This window comes from Alexandromys fortis, unplaced genomic scaffold (assembly GCF_014885135.2).
Source record: "Alexandromys fortis isolate MF-2015 unplaced genomic scaffold, M_Fortis_MF-2015_v1.1 scaffold_246, whole genome shotgun sequence".
Taxonomy (NCBI): domain Eukaryota; kingdom Metazoa; phylum Chordata; class Mammalia; order Rodentia; family Cricetidae; genus Alexandromys; species Alexandromys fortis.
In genome coordinates this window covers 859,479-878,747 of record NW_026068131.1, presented here as the reverse complement: position 1 = coordinate 878,747, position 19,269 = coordinate 859,479, and the positions used below count along the sequence as shown (strand labels likewise).

General features: G+C 37.6%; 1 protein-coding gene across 1 annotated transcript; it reads right to left on the bottom strand.

Annotated features, from left to right (window-relative positions):
• Window positions 1-18,184: 18,184 nt before the first annotated feature.
• Window positions 18,185-18,729, bottom strand: LOC126490843 (eukaryotic translation initiation factor 5A-1-like). Its single transcript, XM_050126060.1, is given in 2 exon segments — window positions 18,185-18,616; window positions 18,619-18,729. Coding segments are annotated over 2 exon segments (453 nt in total). The 5' UTR covers window positions 18,713-18,729; the 3' UTR covers window positions 18,185-18,257.
• Window positions 18,730-19,269: the final 540 nt, after the last annotated feature.

Here is a 19,269-nt window from a genome sequence, read left to right as displayed (position 1 = left end):
ACGCAGCCCTGCCGCCGCTCCCTATTTCAACATGCAGTCAATCTGCTTTGTTGATGTCCTATCTTATTGATATCCTGCTTTGCAGTCTTCCTATCTCATCCTGCTCTCTCAAGCACATGGGATGCTCTTATGAGAACAGGCTAGCTGCTGCGGGTTTTGAGGAGGGGGTCTGTAGGGTCTTTCACAAAGAAAATGTTAAATCTAAAAAAAAAAGCTCTCAATAAAAATCATGCAGAAAATCTGGGACTATGAAAAGACCAAACATAAAAATAATAGGAATGGAGGAAGGAGAAGAGGCTCCTGTTTTCAAAGCACAGAAAATATTTTCAACAAAATTATAAAAGAAAATTTTCCTAACTTAAAGAAGACATAAAGGATCACATAGAACATCAAAACACAAAATGTACAGAAGAAAGAAAGAATATCAAAAGCTTCAAAGTAAAGAAACCTAGTAATATATAAAGGCAGATCTATTAAAATAATAAATGACTCCTTAAGGAAGATCATAAAAGCCAGAAGGGCTAGGAGAGATCGCTGCAGATTCTAAGAGACCATATGCCAGCCAATACTACTATTCAACAAAAACGTTGCAATAAAATGACTTCTAATCACGTGCTGTTGAAATAAGAGCGGCGGGGCTGCGTCCCCAACACCCCGGCCACTTGGCTAGCTCATGCCCGAAATAACAACACACAAACTGTATTCATTTAAGAACTGCTTGGCCCATGAACTCTAACCCTTACAGGCTAATTCTCGCACCTGGACTAGCCCATTTCTAATGATGTGTGTAAGCACCTCAAGGTGCGCTTACCGGGAAGAGTCTAGCCTCCGTCCATCCTGGAGTCTCTGCTCCAGAGAGCAGAGTTGTCTGGTCTGTCCGGGAGCAGAGCAGAGTCTGACCTCACTTCCTCTTCCGTCCAGCATCCTATTCTGTTTATTCCACCCACCTATGTTCTAAGCTATGAGGCCAAGCAGTTGGTTTATTATAATTAACCAATTACCTTCCTCCATCAACATGCTCTTATAGATAAGTGCTTTGCTCTGTCATCATCAGAGAAGCTTCAAACTTCAGCAGATGGGAGCAAATACAAGAATCCACAGTCAGACAATGTGGAAAGAATCAGACACCTTAGAACACTCAACTATTAGCAGGATGTGTCCATAAAATCCCTCCCCTCAAGGTTCTGAAAACCCTGCATAAAGGAGGCAGAAAGATCCCAAGAGTCAGAAAGGATGAAGGACAACAAAGATACAAGGTCCACTAAATCAACATGATCAAAGTTCATAAGAATTCAGAGACTTGAGTAGCAGGCACAGGACCCCTGCATGGGTCTGCACCAGGCAGGTTCTCTTTGCTTATATTATCATTTCTAATTTAGTGTTCTTATGGGATTCCTGAGTGTGCAAGCAAGTGGGTCTCTGTTTCTTGTACCTGTTCTTGGGCTTGTTTTTGTCTGACTTTGATACGCAAGTTTTGTTTTATGTTACTCATTTTATTTTATATTATTGTTGTCCCTTAGCAACAGAAAGGGAGTGAGTCTGGATGGTAAGTGTGATGGGGAAGACCTTGGAAGAATAATGGGAAGGAAATAGTAATCAGGATATATTGTGTGAGAAAAGAAAAAACTATGTTCAATGAAAAAAATAAAAGAATGAGAAAATACTAAATTTAACTCATAAGGCTATTTTGAGGATTAAATTAGTCTATATCATAAAGCATTTAAAAGAATACTTTCCATGGACTACGTAATTTGTAATGTATCTATTTTTCACTTACTGTTAAAACAAACAGGAAATGCATATATTTCCAACACAGTTGAATGTATTACTATATGTATACAGAACATTGTATTTTAAGTATATTTTAGTTTCTTGTAAAGTAGCAATTAGAGTTTGGCTTTCATAGAGATAATATCATTTTAGCTTATATTTGATGAATGTTTAGAAATCGGTCAAATAGAGATGATTAGTCTCTGTAGTTACCTTCACTGAATTTATAATAATCATGAAAACACACCTCTGGCCATGTCTATGAAGTTATTCCCAAAAAGGTTTAACTGAAGCATGAAGACCCACTTTAAATGCGGACAGTACTATTTCATTGTCTGTAGCTCAGCACAGAATACAAAGGATAAAGTGAACTAAACAGCATTCATCTCTCTCTGCATCACGACTACTGATGCTACTTGATAGCTTCCTTATACATTCACTGCATAACTTTCCTTCAAGATGAACCATATCCTTCAATTGTGAACCAAAATGTACTGATCCATCCTTAAATTATTTTCTCAAATATTGTGTTAGTATATTAGACAAGTGACTAAAATATATAGCCTCTTAAAATAATATGAATTGTTTTTCTTAAAAATATTTAGAGAGATGTGAAATATGACATGTTTAGAAAAGCAAAATGACCAAAATTTGCTGAAATCTTAATTTTGTTGGCAGGGTATGACTTTAGACACACTTGCTTAGATGATCAGAAGGCCTGACCTTTAAGAGGCTAGGCTTACATGTAGAATAAATTTTATTTTTTCTCTGAGCTCAATATTGAATTGAAGGCTAACTTGCTTTCCAACTATCATCAGTTGGTAGTTTGTTTCTTAGAAAACTATGTAAATATGATTTCAAAGCCATTTTGAGCTCTTTTAGGAAGAGCACATCAATTTTTTCAGTGATCTTTGCTTTGGGCACGAGAGTGGGAAGGGTACATTTTTATAAATCTTTTTTTAGTAGTACATAGTTAGTGAAAATGCTTGACTCATGTAGAGAGTTTCAGATAGAAAGGGCACTCTGTCAGAACAAAAGATGGATTACAGACTATTAGAAACACAGAGATGTGAGAGTTTATTTTATTTCACTAGGCATGAAATTATTTGGTCTTGAAGGAGCATAGCTTCAGCATGAACAGAAAGAAGCAATTAAATTCTATAACATTTATGAAATAAATTCAATAGAACATGTGATTTATCAGATATAGTGGAAGGATGATGGAAAGGAAGATATCAAGATCAAATGGGATTTGTAATCCCAGGATAAATGCTAGTACAAACAATTAGAAAAAAAAAGGAATTTCATCAACATTAAGATAATTAGTCTGAGTTGAACTTCTTGAATCTGAGGGTCTTTCAGATAAAGGTATATGCATACCCTGGAAAATATAAGTATTAGTGAACATACTCATATAGAATATTTATAATAGAAGGAAAAGTTGAAATAATTATCATGGATGAGATTACTTAGCAAGTGTGTAGATTGAGAAAGGATAGTGATACCTTCAGAAATGAGACTAAAGAAATAATAAAATATGGGTCACAAATCAAGAATTATTTGTATCATATAACCATATAAGAAAATTTCAAAGAATGTTATAATGATTTTAAGCAAAACTAAAACAAAAATGATGTTCATTGGGTTTGAGATGTGACTATTAAGTGGAGACCTTAGTCAAAACTGTCTCAGCCTTGTGGCAAGAAGCAGAAATGAGATGACGGTGGGTGGAAAGGCAAAAAAAAAAAAAAAAAAAAAAATAGCTGTGATCTACTAAGCATGCAGAATATTTCATATTTTCTAACCATTTTATTTTTAATAGTTCCTTGAGAATTTTATGCAAAATTATATTTGCTCCCTCCTTCAACTCTTATCATAGACATATCCACCACACCTTTTCTACCCACACAAGTTTGTATCCTCTTCTTCTGTGTGTTTTTTTTAAACTCATCAAAATCTATTTATATTGCCCATATACTCTTCAATGTGTGGCCTTCCCATTGAATTGTGGTCAACAAGTAGTCAAGATGCAGGGAATAAAAGAATGATGAATTCCCTGCCCTTTGTAGGACATCTGTGTCATACCCTTACTTTCCAATGTTCCAGGGTCATTGCAGGGGAGGACATGGGAAAAGTTTAAGAGCCAGAGGTAGTGGGTGAATATAGGAAACAATATTTTCCAGTTGTATATATCAATCACTCCAGTTGTGACAGCATATAATTTCCATGTTTTTATTTCAAGACAGAAGAGTGTGCATGTATATGGACAAGAATATGAGAAAAGTATATTTCTCAACATTTATGCTTTTTAAAGACAGGCCTGGAAAGTGGCTATGGAAGGGGTAGGTGTCAGGTTGCAGATATTTATAATATTAAGAAAATTGAATATTTTATACTTAGAATGACTTATAAGTGAAAAGGAACATTTTTTTCTGTTTATGATATTGTCCTAAGAAAAACTTGAAGATTAATTTGTAAGTGTAGATACTGTTGTGTGGACTAACCAACAAAACTGTTGTAAATACATCATCCTATGGACAATAAAAAATTAGGAAGGTTTTATATAGAGGCAAGTTAGCTATATATTTTATAGCCTCTTCTGGCTTCTGTACAGTCAAAAAATTTAAAATAACAAGTTCAGAGGAAGGTAATAAAAAAGAGGAAGTTATGTTGTTCTATATAATAGGTAGGCCAATGGTAATGGAACCATGAATAAAAACCCATTTCTATAAATATTTGCAGTCTATTTGTAGGAATTCGTGTAGATTAGACATGAACTGGGATATAGGAGAAGTCTGTGCATTTGTAATTGATGCGGTATCATTAACTTTCATGTATAACATAAGCTGATGTTTGGAGATTATTAATAAATTAGTATGAGTTTAATTACAGATATATTTTATATCACTGCTGAATATGCCTAAACTTAGAAATATGCCAGGATGAAGAGTTATCTGCTTACAAGATGACAATTCAGGCCTTTAGAATATTTGAAACAATAAGAACATGTAAAGTAATAAGAGCACTGGTCTAAAGAGAGTGCCTTGAATAAATCTAATATTTAGTAGACAATCAGAGTGAGGGCAGTTAGATCACAACAAGAACAAATTGAATGTAGTGCTGTGAAACGTTGAGAAGAGACTCTTAAGAAGCATAGAAGAGTCAGGAGAGTGCAAAACAGAAAAAAAAAAGATTGTAAAGAAAAACTTTGCTGTGTGTAGAAAATTTTGTGGTAATTGAAAAACAATAGAACTCATTCCTTGTATGGGTGCTAGCCAAATATATTAAGAAAAAAAAAAAAACAATGCCAGGCATGGGAACCCTTCTTTTAAGTTATTGATCAAGGAACTTCAAGAGACTCAAAAAGCAATATAAGCTATTGTGGCCCTTGGAAATTGAAGATATTGTAAGCTTGAGCACAGAACTTAACAGAATTGATCTGGAGCAAAGGTTAAAGCCTAGCTGCTGAGGACTAGCTCTCATAGTAACAGAAGGAGATTGGCAAGCAGCCAAGGGAAAAAAGCAATCAATAGTACTACCCAGTTGTAATGCCTTTACACCATAGCAACGACTGGCATGGCAAGAAGGTATACAATGGTGACACTCACCTCCATTTGGTAACCAGCCAACATTTAATAGCGCTTATGTCTGCTCAATAGGAAGCAATTAATAAGCCAATCCACTACCTGTAGATGAAGAGGTTAAGGTTCCTAGAGGAGAACATATTACTGACACTTTCTTAAATTAGTATAACTTCTAACTTCATTCTCAATAGTGATACTTAGAGTCACAGCTCTCACCTCTCATCAAAGAAGCTTCTCTTTGCAGCTGATAGAGATCAGTACAGAAAGCCTCAGCAGTCAGAAAAGCACAGAGTACCTAACTGGGGGTTACCCAACTCCAGTTGATAAATCCACAAAACAACTCCTACATGGAAGGCTCAGAAACAGTGAGTGAAAAGACTTTAAGAGCCAAAAGACCAGAATGTGCACTTTAAGGCAGTCTTCTATTTATGACAGAGAAGTTGCACACATGAGATCTCTCCAGTGTGGTTATCTAAGCAAGTCTTACATAATATCGAAACCAGTTCACATGCCAATATGGAAGAGGAAAATCTCACACAAGGCCCCACCCACAAGTGAACAGATATAGGAAATTAATGGCTGTTAAGAGAGGGAAAATCAGTCTTCTTCAGGGAGCCTTCTGACAAGTTATCCAGCTCCAAATGATCAGCTCTAAATGAATACACATATAAGCAACAATAAATGAACTGAACTGGTTTCATTTAAAAACTTGTGCATATGTATGTACACACACACACATATATCAATAATAAAGTATAAAAGGTCATGAATTTTAGAAAGAATGGGTAAGAGGACATGAAAGGAGTTGGTGGAGGAAGCAAAGCTGGGATGTAAATTCAGTACTCATATACAAAGTTTTCAGAAAAAAACAAAATTTATGATGGCAGTAAGTCCAAACATGAGTGTATATTAAAATTTGACAACAAGTATAGAAATTCTTCCAGGAGCTTAGCTTGAGGAAAAGCAACTTTCTAAATAAAAAAAAATTCATCTTAAGAGATAAGTTTAATTCAGAGTAGGATGCATTAGAACTAGTTGAAGGTGATTTATGTTTATATTATTTATATTTACTTATATTTATATTTATAGTTCATCATTATAGAGACATTTAAAATCACAAAAGGAAAAAAGGAAGTAGTTGAGACAGCAAAGACCTACATAGGGAAGTAGAGAAAGAAGTGATCCAAGAACTGATTGAGTGTTAAAGGGGAAATTATTGAATAATAAGAGTTCATACAAGTTTCCAGATTGATATTTTATTTTTTCTAATAAAGTGATTTTTTTAATATTTAAATTTTGACTGTTTTAAAATTGTGTATACTTATAGAGTTATATTTAATTAAATGATAAAGTTATTTTATCAAGTAAAATAGTATAATAAAGGTGTTAGCATTCATACCTCTTTAAATATTAAAACCAGAAGCCAGGTGGTGGTGGTGCACGCCTTTAATCCCAGCACTCGGGAGGCAGAGGAAGGCTGATCTCTGTGAGTTCGAGGCCAGCCTGGTCTACAGGAACTAGTTCCAGGACAGGAACCAAAAGCTACGAAGAAACCCTGTCTCGAAAATCCCCCCCCCAAAAAATATTAAAACCAGATAATATGTTGTAACAACTACACATACCTGTGTATACAATTTTGTATTTCAATGTATGCACAAAGTGCTTATTGATGTAATCAAGCTCATTAAATGTTTCCATGTTCCATGTGTGGATCAGTCCTTTGAGGAAATCATCCATGTTCATGGTGATTTCTCTATGGGCACTTACCAGTACTTTAAGCATGGATACTTCTAGCTAGTATCTTTTCTAGTTAGTCATTGTGAGCTTGGAGCTGGAGACAGCTGGATACTGGGGAAGTGACAGTCTGAAGTGTTTACTTTTGATCACCATCCAGATGAGACACTACCCAGTGGCACTGTGGAAAACAACAAACCCTTTAATTCATATCCTTCCAGTTTCTTCTTCAACTTCCCTGTTCTTTCTGTAAGAATACAATTCTACCCTGATTCGAAATTGGGTTAATACATCTAGGTCTAACAGAAAAAAAGATAGATAACAATTTGGGAAGTAATGGGAAAGAGGCCTTATTTAGTGTTTGTGTTCATGTGGTTTATTTGAAGCAGATGGATGTTTTCACTAATAGTTGCAGTAACCTACCTGATTAGCTTAACGAATTATGCAAAGCTGACCCAACGCAGAGCTTAAGTTCTACGGGAAGAACAAGAATTTGGTGAGCCTTTCTGTCCTTCGTTGGTGCTCTCGGTGCTCTGTTGGTTCCATCGTATCCTTACTAGAGTTAAGGAAACGTTATCGATTGTAGTAGGAATTTGCTGGGAGCCAATTTGAGTGGCTGCCATTACAAGATGGCATTTGGCCCCAGCCTCACTTGATAAATAACTCCATATTAAGGTTGCAGTTCTTCCACCAGAAAACAGGGTGAGTTGTGATCTAGCTGCCCACACTCCTCCTGACCGGCAGGGGAACTTCCTTGTGGTCTGTAATTAACAAGGATGTTCCCCTGCTTTCTTTCCTGCTGGTGGGTCTCCAGAAAAGCAGTTAAAGTATCAAAGTATCAAAGGTTGCTAGGCAAACTCCCTATATAAGCAGCTGCAGCTCAGAGCTCGGGGCCCCTTGCTTTCGGCTCTCCCTATAACCAAGAGGCTCCAATAAAGCGTGATTTGGGAAGAATCCTCGTCTGGTGGCTGTTCCTTCCTGCTGGTCAGGGAGTTCGACGCAGGAATTGAGCTCTGCTGGATTTCAAAAGAAAACTTAAGGTGGGAATGAGCAAAATCTAAAAAGAATAGATAGGTAATGCTTCCCAGGAAAATACATGATGCAAATAATGCCATGATGAAAGAAGGTGAGAAATGTGGCTGAAGTTATGGATAGACTGCTTTAGTATTTAAGATGAGTGGCAGCCAAGTTAAAAAGAACACTGATAAGGTGAGCTGTAGGTAGATTGTGGTGAGCTTCAAATCCGAGCTTCACCCCTGTCCTTACTTTGTTCACTTTTGTTTAAGGTTAGTAATTCACTAGGAGAAACATGGACATGGAGATATTTTACGAAATAAGTGAATGCAGTCCTCCTAAGCCTCTGGCTCTTTTAATCTTTCTGATCCCCCACCCTTTTTTGCATTTTACCCTGTGTTTTCAGGTGGGTCCTACAGAGGTACCATTTTTGGGCTAAACACTAAACCATCACTTATTTTCTGCATCTTGATAAGGTATGAGTCTTGATAAGGTATATTAACTGTTGCCTCTGCCAAAAGAAACATCTAGGACCGAGGCTAAGAGCAGAATTGTCTTATAGCTATAAATACACATATCTAGGAAGCAGTTTAACTAGTTGCTCTTTTAACAAAATGTCAGTAGTAAGTTTCTGCGTGTGGACATCTCTCAGCCGTAGCCTTTTTTAACATTTATGGTACCAAGCTTATATTCGCTCCTATGGAGTGCGATTCAGAAGCTCTCAGAAAGTCACTGGCTATTTTTCAGTGCTGTTGTGCTACTATTGCATCCATGAACACATTTTGCCTGCCTGGTTGCTACTGTAACAGGCATGGTTCACAGGTGAATAAGGCTATTGACAGATTCTCTCCAACAGCAGCTTGCATAACACCTTCTGGCACTATTAATGCTAGCCAGCAGGGAGGAAGCTCCCAGATGTATTCCAAATTAATTTTTATGTATCCTTTCTCCATGTAAATAGTGTCTTGAGAAGTATAGTATTAATGTCCAGTTCTGGAGGGCAACAAAGAGCAATGGCAATAGCTTGTCTTGTTTCGAGAGCATCTGGGAGCTTCCTAGCCAATAGTGTAGGGAGGTATCTTAAACCTGGTACTAGAATTTTCATTTTAAAATCCATTACTTCTGGGAACAGTGCTTTCAACAACATATGGTACTTCGATTATAAATCTGTTTTAATTATTTTAGCTTATAAAGTATTAGGCTTACATGTATCTTTTTTTACGCAGTTTTTCTTTAGTAACGAGTTTATTTCTTTTCTTTTTGTTTAATACAATATTTAGCTTTAAATTTAAACATATTTTGATCATCTTCTTCCTCTTTCCCAAGTCATTACAAATCCTCTCTCCCTCCCTACCCACCCAACTTTAAGTTCTCAAAAAAAAAAAAATAGAACATCAAAAATCCCAAAAATGAAGAAAATAAAATAAAACACTACCCAAATAGAACAACAACAATAACAAAACCCACCAAACTGTAACCAAATAGAAGCACAAATACAAAAAGCTGTGGAGTCCATTGAATGTTGGCCAACTACTCCTGAACGTGAGGACTGCCTGGATTGGGTGATATACCTAATGCTGCCGCACTGAAGAAAACTGATTTCTTTCTCCCAGCAGGCATAAGCAAGTGGCAGATCAGTTGTTAACCTTTATCCCATCGGCTAGATTTTCATTCATTCATTCATTTAAAAATACCAAAATAAAATACAAGATAAAACAAAAACTTTGAAGCAAAACATTGAAACAGAGACATTGAAATTGGACAAGAAAATCAGAGGGAAAAGAGCCCAAGAGAAGGCACAAAAATCAGATACTAGTTCACACACTCAGAAATCCCATAAAAACACTAAACTAGAAGCCATAATCGAAGTCCAATGGACCTGGTGCAAACCTGAGCAGGCCCTGTGAATTCTGCTTTTGTCTTTGTCAGTTCTTAGGCACTTTGCTCATGTTGAATTAGAAGGCCCCGTTTCCTTTGTGGACTCCATTTTTTCTGGCTCCTAACACTCTTTCTGCCTCCTTTTCTGAGTGGTGCCCTGAGCTCTGAGGAGAGGGATTGGATAGAGACATCATATTTAGGGATGAGTGTTCCAAGGTCCCTCACTCCCTGAGTAATGTCTGAATGCAGGTCTGTGTATTAGTTCCCATCAGCTGCAGAAACTTCCCTGATGATGGCTAAACAATGCACTATTTATGAGTATAGCAAGAATTCAGGAGTCATTTTGTCACTATAGTTTTAAGACCAGTATTATTTGATTTCCTCATAGGTCCCTAAGCTGTCTAATTTCAGTTTCTTGATCACGCAAGCACTGTCAGATATGGGCTTTGTCTCATAGAGTGGGCCTTAAGTCAAATCAATTATTGATTGTTTGCTCCCACAAGCTTCGCACTATCATTGCCCTAATGTATATCACCATTGTAGATGAAGGATCTGTGGCTGGCTTGGTGTTTGTTTCTCTTGACTGTCTTCCCAACCCCTACTTTTCTCCCATAATCACACCCTTATCTTTTTTTTAACCTTCCCATTATTAGTATCAGCCCTCTCTGCTTTGATATTCTTTTGTATTTTACTGCACTCCTCAAGACCTCTCCCCAACTCCAACTCCTACCATCCCATGGTTCCTTTTTTACTTGCTGGTTTCTAGAGATACATAGAATTTAAACAAAAAAAAAAATCTTAAAACGCAGAGCAAAATGTGAAGTGCAGTGTATATTAGTGTTTCCATAGTAACCGTGTCAGGCTAAACTTCTAACAGCAGTGAAAAAGGGTTCTTCTTTTTCCACATCTTAGCTAACACTTTTTGCCATTTGTTTGGAATTAGATGGACTCTCAAAACACTTTTAACTTACATTTCCCTAATGACTAAAGATACAGAGTACTTTTTAAAATGAATGTTGTATTTTGTTTATATTTTACTGCTTTCCCTCTTCGTGTTTTGCTTCTGCCAAATGAGGGGAAATGGAATAAACCTTGGATGTTTTTATTGGGGATATTTACCTTGTTCTTTGATAGAGGGTTTCTCAATAGCCTGGATCTTACGAATTAGGCTAGGCTGGATGGTCAGCAAGACCCAGGAGTCCTGATTACCCAGTTCTGAGTTTCAAGTTCATGCCACTGCACTTTGCTTTTATTATGGGTTCTGGGGAACAAATTCACGTTTTTCTGCTTGCATCACAAGTATGTTACAGACTATGTTTACACCCCTGTCTCTTTAATATTTTAGAAAATATATTTCACACAGATCACACGTTTTCAATTTCAATAAAACCATTTATCATTTCTCCTGCATGACTCATGTTTGTGTCTCATCTAAAATATTCATCTGAAGCATATCACGAACTCTCAATTCTATGTTTTATCCTAGAATTTGCCTATCTTAATCTTCAAATTTTGTTTAACTGGTGAAGGACGCAGTTTATATTTGTTGGTAAGCAGGAAGAATGCAAAGGAAAAGAATGTTCATTTACCTGACATGATGGGGGAGAGTCTTCTGTTTTGTGTTAATTTCATTGGTTAAATAAAGAGACTGCCTTGGCCCTTTAATAGGCCAGAAAATTAAGTAGGCAGAGTAGACAGAACAGAATGCTGGGAGAAAGAAGACGAGTCAGGCAGTCACCATGATTCTCCCACTCGACACAGACACAGGTTAAGATCTTCCCTGGTAAGCCACCTCGTAGTGCTACACACATTATTAGAGATTGGTTAGATCAATATGTAAGAGCTAGCCAATAAGAGGTTATAACTAATGGGCCAGGCAGTGTTTAAAAGAATACAGTTTCTGTGTAATTATTTCGTGTAAAGCAAGCCGGGTGGCGGGATGCAGCCAGCCGCTCCTCACTACACTAGTAGGTAGTATAACTTGGATAGGGAAGTTTTGTAGGTTGTGGGCAAAATATAGGTATTGACAAAATATTCTGAGCCAAATAAATAATAGGTGTGGAACAGGTGACTAGGAACACATGAAAGAACTGGCAGGACACATTATTTACAACAAGAATTAAGATACTCAAGCTGAAGAATCCAAAGTTAGAGTGTTTCAAGTTCAACTTGAAGTCTAGGCCTAAACAAACATTAGAATTTAAATAAAAGAAGCAGAAAGAAATCGGGGCTACTGGATTTAAAGTAGTCTTGAAGAATGTAAAAATTCCTGATGGTAGACAAATCCCATCTTTCATGTAGACTTTGAAATCAAATTATGGGATTAGTAGAAATATGACAATGTGAGTACCATTCTATGCCAATAATATTTGTAAATTATCCATTCATGAAGTCACATTTTCATACTTTAGTCATCTATCAAGTCTTGTACCTCTCAGTAACATTGCATAGAGAATTTTATCTCAATATACATATTTCTTGAGAATATGAATATTTATTCCATAGCAAATTTAAGTATTTTTAAAGAATATTTCTTTTTTATTTTTTCATTGAGATGTACATTTTTGTTCACTCCCTTCCCTCCCTCCCCTCTCCCATTCCACCCTCTCTTGTCACCTCCATGCCCCTCCATAGTTCTTATCTTTTCCCCCTTCCTATGTAGATCTCTCTTAGAATCCTCTTTGTTGTCTAGGTTCTCTGGGGTTGTATTCTGTAGGTTGGTTTTTCTTTGCTTTATGTCTAAAAGCAAATTCAAGTATTAATTACAAGAAATTAGATTAAATGAGAAAAAATCTACATGGAAGTGAGTATTAGGGAGAATGGCTTTTTAAGAAAAAAACATATCTATTTACAGATGAGAAGAAAGTAGAGATGGAGAGGTTAATAAGGAAGGGGGATTTTGCTCTGAAAACATATGTCATCACTGATGGAGTAGGAACTTTGAAAGGAGTGGAGACAGAACTCAGAGCTAAGGGCATAATGAATCATTAGCCTGAACAGAAAGACTATCGCTATTTGTGGTATAGAAGAGTGGAATGACACAAAGGAATACTTAAACTTTCATATTCAGATTCAGGATCCATATGAATCCTAAACTTACAAATATTGCTGCTTAAGCCGGGCAGTGGTGGTGCACACCTTTAATCCCAGCACTTGGGAGGCAGAGGCAGATGGATCTCTGTGAGTTCGAGGGCAGCCTGGTCTACAAGAGCTAGTTCCAGGACAGGAACCAAAAGCTGCGGAGAAACCCTGTCTCGAAAAATCAAAAAAAAAAAAAAATATTGCTGCTGACTGAGCTCTTACTATATTGTATAGGTCTCATGACAAGTGCTTCTGATTACAGGTTTCTAAGTACTTGCCTGGTGCCCCAATGTGTCTATGAGCTGATTTAAATCAAATAGTGTGTTATTTGTATGTAAATAGTTCGATGTTTCGGCATGGGTACATCCCCAGGTTGTGAAAAATAGTACCTGAGCCCGGAGACACTTCCAAATGCCAGCAATCAAAAAAGAGTCAGAGAGAGATGTGCAAAGCGAATCTCCAAAGTCATTAGTTGAAAGAGAGAAAATTATGTAGAAGAGCATAATGAAGTCCTCCTCATAAGGACAGGGATTTTTATTTGTGGCATATTCCCAGTGTCTAAAATAATACCCATTGTATAGTATCCATTAAAAATAGTTATCAAAGGAATAAATGATGATGTATAAACACATACATGAAACTAAGGGTAATAAAAACATCATCAGAAATTTTGGAAAATATATTGTTTAAAACTAGGCATTTATCCTTTGTAAAACAATTTAAATTTGCTAAATAATAATAATAAAAATAAATCCCTAACGCCTACCTTGGGGCTCTTGTACTTTTTCATTGGTCTCTTGCGCCACCTGCCTTTCAATAAAAATAATGCTGAAGATCTGAAGATCGCAAAGCAATTGTTTTTTACTCCTACATTAGTTTCCCCTTATGTAATTAGTATCTTAACTTTTTTAATTGTGCAATTTTCTGGAATTATAGCAATTATAATGCCAAACCAGAACTTTTGTCATCCCAAACAGAGATTTCATCACAGACTCTAGTAAAGTCTAGTCTACATTCTGTCACCAGAAGTTTCCCTGACATAAACTTTAGATAAATAAAAGCTTTTAATTTTCATGACCATCATGTTTTTTTTCCATTGCCAGTTCTCTTGCATCATGTTCAAGTGGTACTAAGGGTTATTTAAATTAGCAAAATTTGGCTACTTTTGTTACAAAAGTAGCTTGTGAGATGATACATATGTCTGCTTCAATGTAAAAGAAAAAATATAAACTTATATGCCATAGCCTCATATTTTCAAACCTCAAATACATACATTGTAACAATAATCCATACAAAACAATATTAGAGCAAACAAAACACTAGTACACTTAATGGTATAAGTTAAATATGCAAAAATCATTAACATTTCTATATACTAGCAACTAATAAATTAAAAATAAAATTAAGAAGATAATTTCAGGTATATGGAGGAATAATAATAAAGATGTAAGACATACTAGTAGTCAACTAAATCCTATTTTATGTTTTAAATACTTAATGTTAAAATAGCAATGCCATCTAAAACAATCTATGAATTAATGTAATTTGTTTTTTAAAACTTTGAAGTACTCTTTAATTTTTCAAATAAAAAAGCATGGATCCCAAAAACTTATATAAAATTGCAAGGTTTCTCTAATTTCCTCAAGCATTGCTGTGAGTAGAACTCACATGTGCTTATTTCAGTTTATCACGAACCCACAGTTATCAAGAGAAATGCTAGGATAGATACATAAACAGATTGTTTCAAATGCAGTATAAAATAAAGCTTTACTTCCATGCTTATGATTCAATGAACTATGCTAGAACAATTTAATACCCATGGATTAAAAAAAAATTAGAACCTTACCTTAATCCAGACAAAGCAATTAAATGAAAGTAAGTCAAATATATCAACACACAAAAATTCTAATGAAGAGTATGTAATTCTTTGTAATCCTTGATTTTGACAATAGTTTCTTTGATGTGAAATTAAAATTTCAAATAATGAACAGGTAGGAGATACTTTTAATATCATAAAATAGAGAAACTATTTATTTATTAAAAATTTCCACCCCTTCCCATCCTCCCATTACCCTCTAACTCCTCCCATTCCCACTCCCCCTCACTCTCCAGTCCTAAGAGTCCAAGCTACCCCCCTCCCATCCAGGTCTAGGAAGGTGTGCATCCAAACAGACTAGGCTCCCAATAAGCCAGTGCATGCAGTAGAAACAAAATCTGGTGTCATTATCATTGGCTTCTCAGTACGCCCTCATTGTCAGCCACATTCAGAGAGTCCACTTTGACCACATACTTGTTCAGTCCAAGTCCAGCTGGCCTTGGTGAGCTCCCATTAGACCAGTCACACCGTCTCTGTGGGTGGATGAACCCCTCGCAGGTCCTGACTTCTTGCTCATCTTCTCCCTCCTTCTGCTCTTCATCTGGACCTTGGGAGCTCAGTCCAGTGCTCCAGTGTGGGTCTCTGTCTCTATCTCCATCCATTGTCAGATGAAGGTTTTATTGTGATATGCAAGATGTCCATCAGTGTGGCCAGCTCAGGCACCCTCTCCTCTGCTGCCCACAGACCTAGCTGGGGACATCTCCTTGGACACCTGGGAACGCGTCTAGAGCCAAGTCTCTTGCCAACCCTAAAATGGCTCCCTTAGTTAAGATATCTTCTTCCCTGCTCCCATATCCACCCTTCCTCCATCTCAACCATCCCATTCCCCCAAGCTCTCCCTGTCTTCCCCTTCTCTCTTCTCCCTCTCCATCTCCCCTTCCCCTCAACACAACATCCTGTTCCCAACTTTTTCCCAGCGATATTGTCTACTTCCAATGTCCAGGATGATAAATATATGTTTTTTTTAGGTTCACCTTCTTATTTAGCTTCTCTAGGATCCCGAATTATAGGCTCAATGTCCTTTGTTTACGGCTAGAATCCACTTATGAGTGAGTACATACCATATTCCTCTTGTTGGGTCTGGATTATCTCGGTAAAGTGTTTTCTATTTCCATCCATTTGCATGCAAAATTCAAGATGTCATTGTTTTTTACTGCTGAGTAGAACTCTAAAGTTTATATTGCCACACCTTCTTTATCCATTATTCAGTTGAGGGGCAGCTGGGTTGTTTCAACTTTATGGCTATTACAAATAGTGATGCTATGAACATAGTAGAACAAACGTTTTTGTAGTATGAATGGGCATCTCTTGGGTATATTACGAAAAGTGGAATTGCGGGACCCTGAGGTAGGTTGACTTCCAGTTTACTGAGAAACCGCCACACTGATCTCCAAAGTGGTTGCACAAGTTTGTATTCCCAGCAACAATGGATGAGTGTTCCCCTCACTCCACATCCTCTCCAGCATAGGCTATCATTGGTGTTTTTGATTTTAGCCATTCTGACAGGTGTAAGATGGTATCTCAAAGCTGTTTTGATTTGCATTTACTTGATAGCTAAGGAGGTTGAGCATGACCTTAAGTGTCTTTTGGCCATTTGAACTTCTATTAAGAATTCTCTGTTCAGTTCAGTACCCCATTTTTAATTGGGTTAATTAGAGTTTTAATGTCTAGTTTCTTGAGTTCTTTATATATTTTGAAGATCAGACCTTTTTCTGTTGCAGGGTTGGTGAAGATCTTCTCCCAATCAGTAGAATGCCTTTTTGTCTTAATGACAGTGCCTTTTGCATTACAGAAGCTTCTCAGTTTCAGGAGGTCCCATTTATTCATTGCTGCTCTTATTGTCTGTGCTACTGGGGTTATATATAGGAAGTGGTTGCAGTCTACTTCCCACTTTCTCTTCTATCAGGTTCAGTGTGGTCAGATTTATATTGAGGTCTTTAATCCATTTGGACTTGAGTTTTATGCATCGAGATAAATATGAATCTATTTTCATTCTTCTACATGTTGACATCCAGTTATGCCAGCACCATTTGTTAAAGATTATTTCTTTCTTACATTGTATAATTTTAGCTCCTTTGTCAAAAATCAGGTGTTCATATATTTGTGGGTTAATATCCGGGTCTTCGATTTGATTCCATTGGTCAACATCTCTCTTTTTATGCCAATACCAAGCTGTTTTCATTACTGTAGCTCTGTAATAGAGCTTGAAGTCAGGGATGGTAATGCCTCCAGAAGTACTTTTATTGTATAGAATTGTTTTGGCTATCCTGGTTTTTTTTTCCATATAAAGTTGATTATTGTCCTCTCAAGGTCTGTGAAGAATTTTGTTGGGATTTTGATGGAGATTGCATTGAATCTATAGATTGTTTTTGGTAGAATTGCCATTTTTACTATGTTGATCCTCCCAATCAAAGAGCAAGGGAGATCCTTCCATTTTCTGGTATCCTCTTCAATTTCTTTCTTCAAAGACTTAATGTTCTTGTCAAATAGATCTTTCACTTCCTTGGTTAGAGTTACCCCAAGATACTTTATGCTATTTGTGGCTATCAAGAAAGGTGATGCTTCTCTGATTTCCCTCTCTGATTCTTTATCCTTTGTGTATAGGAGGGCAAGTGATTTTTTGGAGTTGATCTTATATCCTGCCACATTACTAAAGGGGTTTATCAGCTGTAGGAGTTCTTTGGTGGTGGGGGGGCTTCATATTAAACTTGTAGTTTTATTCAGGTTTGATTTTTAACAAATGTGTCAGGGAGAACCGCAGGAAAGGGTGAAGCCCATGGGGGCAAGACCCTCCCAGATGCTTAAGGAGGGATCATGTCTGCCCCCCCCCACTCTTCTCTTTACCCCTAAAGGGGCTTGGAGAAGAGACACAGGCAGAGAAGGGGGCTGGTCCCCAGTCTGTACAAGTGGTGTTTGGGGGTGAAGGACTATGGAGAGCAGGCGAGCAGACTGGGATAAAGGATACAGACCATTTGCCACAATCCACAGCTTTCTGATTCCAAATTGAATTAAAAAGAAAATAAAAGAGGTGGGGGACCTAAACCACAAGCAATACCATTCCCCCTTTCCCCCACCAGGGCTGTGAGGGCAGAAGCAGGTAGCTTCACCAAGGCCACGGCTTCCTCATTCCTGGCCAAGGGAGCTAGGTGAATGGCAGGTCCTCCCCAACAGTTTGAAGGGGTGAGGAAAACCAAAATAAAACTTCAAATAAATTGTATAGGAGTCCAGCCAAGGCCCCAGCCAGAGCAAAACCCAGCTGGGGGAAGGGCCTCTGTAGGCTCAAGGATCACTTATGCCACCACCGCCACCCTGGGAGCCAGTTATTTTGCTATGGCCTTGATTGCAACAGCTGCCTCCTCTGTCATGGCAGACAGCACCGTGATCAGGATCTCTTCTCCACAGTCATACTTCTGGTCAATCTCCTTGCCAAGGTCTCCCTCAGGCAGACGAAGGTCCTCTCGTACCTCCCCACTGTCCTGGAGCAGGGATAGGTACCCATCCTGGATGCCAATCAGCTGGAAATCATTCCTTTTGATGTTGGGGACATCCATATTGTGAGTTGACGGGCAGATATCTTCATATTTCTTCCCAGTGAAAATGTCAATACCAACCAGGCGGACCTTGGCATGGCCACGCTTGCCAGTCTTTGAAGTAGACATCTCGACGATCTAACATTCTTACGTAACAAACCATTCTTACGTAATGCTGACCCCTGCATGGGGAAGGTGGCTGAGGCCCCTGCATCACCTGTCTCTAAGTCCAAGTCATCTGCCATTTTAAGAGGCTTCGATTCCAACTACTGACTCGACCCCGTCTGCTCGCCATGAGACCAACCGCTGCCTCCGAACCCGCTGCTGCCGCTGTCGCTGCCTCTAGCGCCGCTGCCACTGCTGCACACGGGTCTTAGTATGCAGGTGCCAACTCCCCACTTTGTAGGAGTTCTTGGGTAGAGTTTTTGGGGTGGCTTATGTATACTATCATATCATCTGCAAATAGCGAAAGTTTGACTTGCTCCTTTCCAATTCAAATCCCCTTGATCTCCTTATGTTGTCTTATTGATATTGCTAGAACTTCAGGCACTATATTGAAGAGGTATGGAGAGAGTGAACAGCCTTGTCTTCTTCCTGATTTTAGTGGAATAGCTTTGTGTTTCTCTCCATTTAATTTGATGTTAGCTTGCTGTATATTGCTTTTATTATATTTAGGTATGAACCTTGTATTCCTAATTTCTCCAAGACCTTTATCATAAAGGGGTGTTGAATTTTGTCAAATGCTTTTCCAGTATCTAATGAAATGATCATTTTTTTTTCTTTTTATTTATATGATGGATTA